Source organism: Tupaia chinensis, unplaced genomic scaffold (assembly GCF_000334495.1).
Source record: "Tupaia chinensis unplaced genomic scaffold, TupChi_1.0 Scaffold144378_1, whole genome shotgun sequence".
Taxonomy (NCBI): Eukaryota; Metazoa; Chordata; class Mammalia; order Scandentia; family Tupaiidae; genus Tupaia; species Tupaia belangeri.
In genome coordinates this window covers 23,560-33,650 of record NW_006204238.1, presented here as the reverse complement: position 1 = coordinate 33,650, position 10,091 = coordinate 23,560, and the positions used below count along the sequence as shown (strand labels likewise).

General features: G+C 36.4%; 1 protein-coding gene across 1 annotated transcript in view; it reads right to left on the bottom strand.

Annotated features, from left to right (window-relative positions):
* HCN1 (hyperpolarization activated cyclic nucleotide gated potassium channel 1) overlaps positions 1–9,866 on the bottom strand; it is a 385,667-nt gene extending 375,801 nt beyond the window's left edge. Inside the window, 1 exon segment of the mRNA XM_006172428.3 lies at positions 9,742–9,866. Coding sequence (XP_006172490.1) covers positions 9,742–9,866 — 125 coding nt within the window.
* Positions 9,867–10,091: the final 225 nt, after the last annotated feature.

Below are 10,091 nucleotides of genomic sequence, written 5' to 3'. Positions count from 1 at the left end.
TTTCTCTCTTTCTTTCTCTCTTTGTTTCTTTGGTGAGCACACACACCCTATATCAAAATTCTCTCTAAAAACATGCTTTAAACAAAATTCAGTATCTACTTATTTAACAAGTTTTTAAAGCTGAAAATTATTCATTTCCACAGATTTTTGAACTGTATGTGGATAATTAGAAATGCCATTTCCATGTAGTTTATTTTTTCCCCTAAAACAGTAATGTTTAAAGATGTTATTTCATACTTAAATTGCATTGGAGTTTTCTCCCACTAGCAGCTGCATCTGATGAGAAGAATGGGCGATATGTCAAGGAAAAAAATTATTCTACCAGGAGCATATGTTTCCAGGTCTGTAACAAATATCGAGGGTATGTGGGCAGAGTAACATTTGCTCTGGAATATTTAAGAATTGAAAATTGATTTTCTCTAATTACATGGGCAATTCATACAAACACCAAGGCATACTTTAAGAAGAATGGTAAATACAATGGGAAATTTTCAGTCATCTACAAATGAATATCCTCCTCTAATTCACATAGGTCACCCCTCAAAGAAATCATATATGTATGCTTAGAAGTAGGTCTCTGTTCTCTCTTGTTTTGTTTCTTAATTATTCAGTAGTGCATATTAAGCATTTTTGCTTCAACAGAAAATTATACCCACAATAGGATTTTGCTCAACAGGTAACAGAATCCCATTGATAGGAGAAATTTGCATCTTTTTTTTTTTTCATTTAGATCAGTGACTTAGAAGAAATTTTAAAATTAATTATAAACTTTCTAAATTTCACAGCTAGCTTTTTGTAAATTATACATTTTGCTTTATTTTAAAAAGATATAGTTTCCACTCTCAGATAATTTAAGTGACAGGCTGTGTGCTTGGTTTCTAGAACAGCTGAAAAAGCAAACAACAAAAACAGAAAACTCATGAAGAAATACAATTTCCAGCTTTTGTTGGTGCCAGAGAAATAATTGGGAGAAAAAAGTAAAGACTCAAAGATAGATCTTACGTATGTGTCAAAAATAGCACTGTTTGGCCCTGAGGTACAGCAGTTAAGCATTGTGCATATGGAGCTAGATCCCATATGGCCAACCTCTGATCCAGTTCTGCCCCAGTGGCTTGAAAAACACAGTAGGTGCATGACTGCATATGTCTAAAATCCTTGACTCAATGGATAAATGGAGGAAAAAGACTACAGTGTGAAGTCTCTCTCTCTTTCTCTCTCTCTCTTTCTCTCCTGAGTACATGTGTCTATTGGAAACAAAGAACAAAAAACAATTATTGGGGTCAGATGTTAGTGCAGCAGTGGAACACAACACCGTGAGGTAGTTCTATATGGGAAGATTCTCAGTTCAAGTTCAAAGACTTCTCTGGCTACACTGGGCACATGTGTACCCATAATCCTGTGCTGGTTGAAGACTAGTAGTGGATTATGGCATCATATCCCTGCTGAGGGTGCTTTCTCTCTCTCTCTCTGTGTGTGTGTCTCTCTTGTACATGGAAGACATAGAGAAATAAATTTTCTAAGAAATGTATTTTAGGGGCCAGCAGGTGATGAAGGGGTTAAGGTGCTGGACTCCCACATGACCAATGTGGTTCAACTCCTGAACCTGGAGGCTTGAAGCTCATGTCAGACACATGCGCATGTGTGCCCAAAATCCCAAGAGGAGGATGGAGAAGGGATTGTGTTGTGGCCATTGTCCCTAGGGGGTGAGTTCTCACTTTCTCTCTGTCTTTCTCCAGAGAGTTCATAAGACCTATAGCAAAAATCTCTCTGTAAAAAGTTTTTAATTTTATTTATTTTTTTTATGAGACAACTGGTCAAAATAATTACATAGCAGAATAATTCTCAAGTTGTAAAACAACACCAATTAAAAATAACAGTTTTGTTGTGCTGTGATATTATTGACTCAAAAATTATTTCATAATTGACATGGTGTCATATACTAACAGAAATATTAAAGGAGAAATAACTTATGAAATATGCTTAAGAAAGTTGTTATACCCAAACCACTGATAATTTAAAATTGAGGTAACTATCTTATGTTCCCACCCAACCTCTCTGACCTTATATCTCACTAATCCTCAAACTGATCACAAAGCTTTAGACAGTCTAATCTAATTACTTAGCTAAACTTTCTTTCTTAATTTCTTCTGCACAATTGGTCCCAGCAAGAGCTGGGAATATTCTACCCTGCTTCTCTCCTCATTTTACTTTCTCCATCCTCAAGTGGGCTATGAATTCGCCCAGCACAATCTTAAGGTCTCTGAGTCATGTTCTCTCTTTCCTCTGAACCTATGTAGTACAGGAACCTTAGAAAACATTAAGCCTAATTCAGGAGAAAGCGGTAGCACCTCTGAATATCTTTAAGGTAGAACTGAGGGGGTAATTTAGTAAAGAGGCTTAGAGTACTTAAAGTAAAACAGTTTTAACCAGCACACTGTTTTTCTTAGTCTTAATTAGTAGTCAAGAAAAAAAAATTATCCAAGTGTGTTAACGATACTTATTCTCACGTTATGGAAGGCTGCGATAACACTTGGGTGAGTATAAACTCCCAAAAGCCACCTCTGGTGTTTCTAAGTAAAGCAATGACCATATCTTACTGCTCTTTTGTAGCTGATGAAAACCCACAACAGCACTAACCATCTAGCAAGTCCAGATGACCATTCATAAACTGAATGAGAAAATTACCACAGACTTGGTCAGGATCCCCAGTAATACAGTTACAGAATCATGTCTTTTCTTTCCTACGCTAACATAATTTGTGTATTTTATATACATGAAAGATTGCTTTTAAAGGTCTATTTTCCAACTACAATGAAGGTGCCATGGGTCATGAATCACATTTATTTCTGCTCCTCATTACATACTCATTGTCTATTCAGCACAATGTCTAAAACAAGAGTAAAGGCTCTAAATACACATTGAATAAGTGTATGCATAGAGTTTAATACATAAAGAATAAATATAAACATAAGATTTAATACATACATGCACTATAATCTGAGACTACAAGTATCTATCCTTCGAATATTGTTTTGTTTTGAGCCCTTCAATATCGTGAAAATACATAGAAACTGGAAGATGTCCAGAGGCTAAGTAGAAAAGATGACTAAAGGAGTGGAGCAGAATGTGTAAAAAAGAGATGATTTTGTTTTTGCTTCTGCCATAGGGTGCATGCACTCACTAGAAGAAACAGAGAGGGAAAGTGAGAAATCACCCCCAGGGGGACCAGCAGTTAGAATAATGGCTATGTTACTGGACTCCCATCTAGTCAACTGCGGTTCAAGTCCTGGACCCGGTGGCTTAAACTCAAGCTGGGCACATGTGCATGTGTGCCCAAGATCCCGAGAGGAAAAAGGAGGAGAAGGGATTGCAGTGTGGCCATCCCTCTGGGGGATGGTTTCTCGCTTTCTGTTTCTCTGTCTCTGTCTATCTGGTGGGCACACGCACCCTATAACAAAAACCTCTCCAAAAAGAAAGAAAGAAATCATCCCCCTGGGGGGATGGTCAAACTGCAGTCTCTTCTCTTACAGTCTCCTCTCCGGATCTTGGGCAAGCACACACACATGCTGGAGTGATTTTCAAGCCACAGGATCTGAGACTTGCAGTTGTCCATGTGGAGTTTAGAGCCTTAACCACCACGCCACCTGCTGGCCGCATAAGAAGAGATTTTAAAAACTAAATACCTAAAACATGGCTAGTTTAAAACCATCAAGGGACCAGCAGTTAGCGTAATGGCTATGTCGCTGGACTCCCACATAGCCGACTGTGGTTCGCATCCTGGACCCGGTGGCTTAAAACTCATGCTGGGCGGGTGTGCATGCGTGCCCAAGATCCCGAGAGAAAAATGGAGGAGAAGGGATTTTGGTGTGGTCATCCCCCCTGGGGGGTGATTTCTTGCTTTCTGTCTCTCTGTCTTCTCTCTCTCTCTGTCTGGTGAATGCACGCGCCCTATAGCAAAAACTTCTCAAAAAAAAAAAAAATCAAGAAATGAACATATTCTACACCTTCCTGAAAGTAAAGTGAAGATTTAGTTTGACCAGTGTAATAAGAAAGTGAAGAGGAGCTATGAAACCCAAGCAGGCCGGCCCTGTAAATTTCTACTGCCATCAAAAAATAAGCCACACTGAGATGAGACAAGCAAATGGTGTAATGGTTATGTTGCTGGATTCCCATGTAGTTGACCGGTAGACCTAGAGACTTAAACATGCCAGGCATGTGTGTGTGTCCAAGATACCAAGAGGAGAATAGAGGAGAAGGGATTGTGACATGGCTATTCCCCCTGAAGGGTGATTTCTAGTTTTCTATCTCTCTGTCTGTGTCCCCAGTGAGTGCATGTACCCTATAGCAAAAATCTTTCTTAAAGAGAGAGAGAGAGAAATAAGCCACACAGAAGCACAGTAAGAATTCTTACAGGGATTTTTTTCTTTCTTTTTTAAGCATCAAGGGTCTCTGAGATTACTTAGTGGTTTGTCCTGAGATGAGAATTTAGGCTTATTCTTTGGCCTACCACCTCCAAGAGAGACTCAGCTAGTCCTGATGAGTAGAAGCTGCCATTCTTACTATTGCTTGTTGCAAAACAAACATCAAAGAGAAAACTATTTGTCTTATACCTAATTGTCTACAGTTCTTCTCCTTTCAGTAAAGACTATATCAAAGTCAAATGTTTTCAAGAAATAAAGATATTTTTAATTGACAGACACTTTCATACTGAAACGAGAGAGATGGTTTTCTAAGACATTACAAGAAAAATAGTGAGTTGAAACTTGTTAAGCACAAGCACAGTATCAAATGAACTGAGGCTTTGGAAAAATATTAGCAGAGGCTGATGCCATTAACACATTTATATGACATTGAATTGTAAAATATGGACTGAAAGAAAAGCATGCTTAGAATGAACATACAATGTTTTGCGAACCTTCTAAGATACTCTAAATTATAACTCAATGAAATTCTGAAAATGAACTAACAGTAGTAAGATGACTAGTCTTACCTGCCTGAGAGCAGATGTGAGATTTTAGGTCCATTATTTTATTGATATGAATGTGACATGTTTCACATTCACATGGCAGAAAACAGTAGGAATTATAATACTTAAAAACACAGAAGTGATGCCAGGACACAACTAACAATAGTAAGGTGAATCAACCTGACAGCTCTACTCACTTATGTTGCAAATGGCTGTCAAACTATTATGACACTAGGAGATTTTTCAGACCATAGCTCTGGTCTCAATCTCTGTAAAGTATCTTAACTTTCATTAAGGTATTTTGACAGAGTAATTTTCATTGTATTTACACCAGTTCTGTGAGAAACACAAAATTGTTTCATTAGTTTGATGTTTACAGGTGAGAAATCCAAGACAATTCAAATTGTATGTGACTCTACCAAGATTACTTAGCTGATCAGTGGCTAAGACTTGGAGTTATATTTTCTGATGACTAACACAGGGCTCCTTCCAATATAATGTCATACATCAGATTTATTTTGCTTTTTTACTTTTCCATACCAAAAAAAAAAAAACTATTTTTTTATTACTAAAAGGTTCATGCACTCACCGAAGAGACAGAGAGACAAAGAGAAAGAGAGGGAGAAAGTATCCCTCCATGGGCTATCACAATCTTCTCCTCCAATTTCTTCATCATGCAGGATTTGAGGAATGCACACACATGTCTGGCCTGCTTTTCAAGCCACTGGGGCCAGGATTTGAACTGTGGTCAATTATATAGGCTCCATAAAACTACTAGGCTATGGGCCTAGCCCCAAAACCAATATATTTTTTACCATAGCACAGTTTTCTTTATATGCACAAGAGTAATTTAATAGGAAATAATCAGTATTTATTGTCAAAATAGCCACAAATGCAAAATTGTATTTATCTCTAGTTCCACTCCAAATACATACTACTAAAAATGCATTAGCACTCTACATGCTAGCACCATAATTTGGACTTAGATGATATCCATTTCTAAATTCTGACTTTTATGGATGATAGCAGACAAGAAGCGTTACACTGAGTAACAGGAGGATGTGATTAGGCAATTAAGTATTATACTGAGTAACAGGAGCCTTAGATTTAATAAACATGATGTTGGCTTTTGTTTTAATATTTTCCAGCCTAATTGCTTTTTCCCTTAAAATAATTCATAACAACATAAAATCAATTCTACATTTAAGCCAAGATAGTGGTTCACTGGTATCTTGTTGTCAATGGTATTACCGTTTATTACTGGCCAGAACAAATTCCTTAATGATAGAAAGAAAACAACAACAACAACAAAAAAAAACCTATAATAACAAAAATAAAACTGTTGAAGAACAGTAGTATGGTATAGTGGGAGGAAGATTAGATTGAATGCAAACATGCTGACCTTCCAATGTATAGGATTTAATAAGACTATTTCATCTTGAGAAAATCCCCTCCCTCTGGCTCTGTATTTCTTTGTAGAAAATGCACTTAGAAATGTTCCACCAATCTTCTCAAATCTAACAGTTTTTTTGTAGTAGTTAATTATATGTCAGAAAAAGAAACTAAGATAATTAAAGCAACTTACAAAAAGTTTAATATGAAAACTTGCTTGTAGAAGTCAGAGAAGATAAGGAGTAAAGAATCCTTGTGAGGGGAAAAATAGCTAAGATGTAGATAGATGGTCTAGATTTGAGGAAAAATAAATTGAAAATATAACTCCAACTTCATATGCCAGAGAAACCAGAAAATGATCATGTAAATGTTTTGAGAGTAGCTTTGAAGAGATTATAAGTTCAATTTTGGGGAGATAATGAGTTTAACATGTTTCACACTCACATGGCAGAAGGCAGTTGGATCTGTAATATTCTAGAACTCAGAAGCAATGCCAGGACTGGAGAAACAGTTTTAGGACTCTGTAGATTTGAGAACTGAAGCTATGGGGCACATGAGTCCTCCAAGAAGGAAATTAAAGAAAGGGAAAAAGAGCCAAAGTGATGTTCATGAGCCAAGTGCACTCATGAGCAACAAAAGATGAACCAGCAAGTAAGACTGAGATAGAAATCTCTAAGAGAAAGAGAGAATGACTTGACATGGAGCATACAAAGAGGTATCTTACCAAACCTGATAGAGTGATTAATCCAATTAGTCCTATAAATTTAGTTCTTGTATCTCTTTACAACCTGGATAATTAATATTTCTCTCAGCCATTTATTTGTACCATTGGGATAATAAGATTTTCTAAAATGAAAATTGAATATTTCATCAGATTCACTTTTAAGAATTCTTACATATTTGTATAAGTCTGTCATTAGACTATATTTCAGTAACCTGAGCCAAAGGAGGGCAATCCATTATGTAATTGTATTGATCAATGTACAATGCAATGTTTCAATACCCCACCCAAGTACAGTATTGCCCTGATTTCCCCTTCTATCCCACAAAGTTCTATTTCAATTAAACTTTGTAAACAAATGAATTAAAATTACTAAAATAACAAGATAAGTACAATGATCAATTTAGATAACAATTATTGAAACATAAATAAAGCAAGTTGAAAATTCAGGAGAGGGAAAGTACTTCAGTTAGTACAGGGGACTGCAGAAAGGTGCAGAGAAGGGAAGTTAGCTAATTCATTAAGCAGAAGAATTTTGATAGATGAAGATGATGGTGGGCACTGTAAGTGGGAAAAAAAAATGATGAGGGAAGGCCCAGAGGGAGTAGTTTCACAGACTACATCTACAGCATTTGACTTCATCCTGGCAGGTAATAGTTGCTCCAAATTCATGTGTTGTAGTAGTAAGTGACTCAATAACTAAATTAGCATGTAAGCCTTGGGAAATTTACACCATTCAATTATAATAGGTCATTGGGAAAGTCATTACATGTTTTTCTATGCAAAATTGCATCATGACTTTCCCAACGACCCAACCACAGATTATAGCAAGGCAAAGAGGTAGTTTTGGTTATTGACTTTAGTTACTATTCTTCTCCATCTACCCCCAAGAGATATCTAGAATAACTGTATTTACCAAAAGACTTGAGCTCAAACTGCAAAAGCCTGACTTTGAAAATTAATTGAATTATTATAAGTTGTGGATTAAATACCTGGCCAGAGGATAAAATTATAATTACTCACATGTGATACTATAGACACTTCAATGACTATTCAGTAACAGCCTAATTTTAAAAATATTTGATTATCTTAAAATATGAGGAAGAGCAGATGGTGTAATGGTTAAGTTACTGGACTCACACATAGTCAACCATGGTTGAAGTCCCAGACTCAGCAGCTTAAAACTCATACCAGGCACATGTGTGTGCATGCCAAAAATCCTGAGCGGAAAATAGAGAAGGGATTGCAACATGGCCATCTCCCCTGGAGGGTTATTTCTTGCTTTCTGTCTCTCTCTGTCTGTAGAGAAAGTACACACACCCTATAAGCAAAAATCTCCGTTAAAAAGAAAACTTAGATTTGTATTGTTCATACACATAAGATATATATAATGACTATAGTCATCTTTAGTGCACGGCTTAGTTCTTCACTTAAAAAGAGAGTAACAAGCAGTGATACCAGTTTAAGAATCATGCATTGGAACCAGTAGGTGGCATGACGGTTGGAGCCCCAGACTCCTACATGGCTGACTACAGTTCCAGTTCCAGACCTACAAGAAACTTGATTATATTTGAAGGTTGGTAGAATGAAAACTGTTATAAAAATAAATATGAAGAGGAAAAATGTGTGAAATACACTCATACATGAAGGGAGTGAGAATGGGACATATACCTAGGGGAGAAATTGGCTTCGAGTCATAGATATAATGCATTTTCAACACAAACTGAAGAAAACAAAACTAATTAGGGAAAATAAAGAAAAATATCTGAATATACATATGATCCTTCATTGGAGCTTTCATTTTTTCTTCAATAAAAAAATGAACTGCCATACTATAGATCTACTATATTACCATATTATATTCAGAGTTAAACCATTGAAGCTAAGAAAGCATTTTAATTCCTATCTTAGGCCCTGTGCTTCCTTAAAACACTGCTCCCAATGGAGCTTATAAGCTTAGCAGTGCACTTTCCTTAAGGGATGTAGGCATTAGTTCTCAAGCTAGAGGCTGTTAAGGAAATCACCCTCAATTAGCAAATATGATATATAGCAGGACTATGCATTTTAACAGGGCTAAGTTTTTAAATTGGCATGCCCCTGTGCTATTTAAATCTAAGCAAGCCTTCATTTACTCTGGTGTAAATTCCAAACATTAATTTCTCTGTTTGATCAACATCTGACATAAGCTTTATAACTTCAGAATTATTCTACTGGGAAATAGTCATATTCTTTTTCAGGAAATGATTAAATCCTACTTTCAATATATATTTTTCAAAGGGTCTGGGCAACACAAACACATAATTCTATAATGTAATAAGTTGTAGCTTATTTCTTCATAATAAGATTTCCTCCAAAATTAGTTCTAAATGAAAAAAAAAATGCTAAGCAAAAAGCTGTTTTACAGCTTTTTAAACAGCTGAAAACAAATGTTCCTGAGTTTTACATGTTATAATAGGAACTGATATATATATATATATAGATTATATAAGAAACTTAACCCTAAAATTACATCTTAAAGCATATAATAGAGTATTTTTAGTATAACACTAATTTCTTTAATTCTTTGAAATTGGCACAAAAAAAAAATAGACACATTATCATTTAGAAAACTAAAACCTATTCCTTGGCCGTTTTTGAGAAAACCAGTTTATTTTCCATACACCTTCCTTTATCCTCCTCACCACCCTTTTCTAGTGTTCTGGTATCATCCAAGTTGTACTCTTTACTTGAAACACCTGTTCCCTGTGCCATCTCCACCATCCAAAGCCACCACTCATTAGGATCCATCTTAGGTGAGGGCCAGCCAGTTCTACAGTAGTAAAGCAGGATACTCTGCAAAGATGACCCAACTAGGAAGTGTACTGGTTTGTATCCAGAGACTGATGAGCATGCAGAACACACCTGTGCCTATGATCAAGGCTGACTGGGGCTAAGGTTGGATCATGGCGTCAAGACCCTGTCCGAGGGGGACCAGCAGTTAGCGTAATGGCTATGTCGCTGGACTCCCATGGC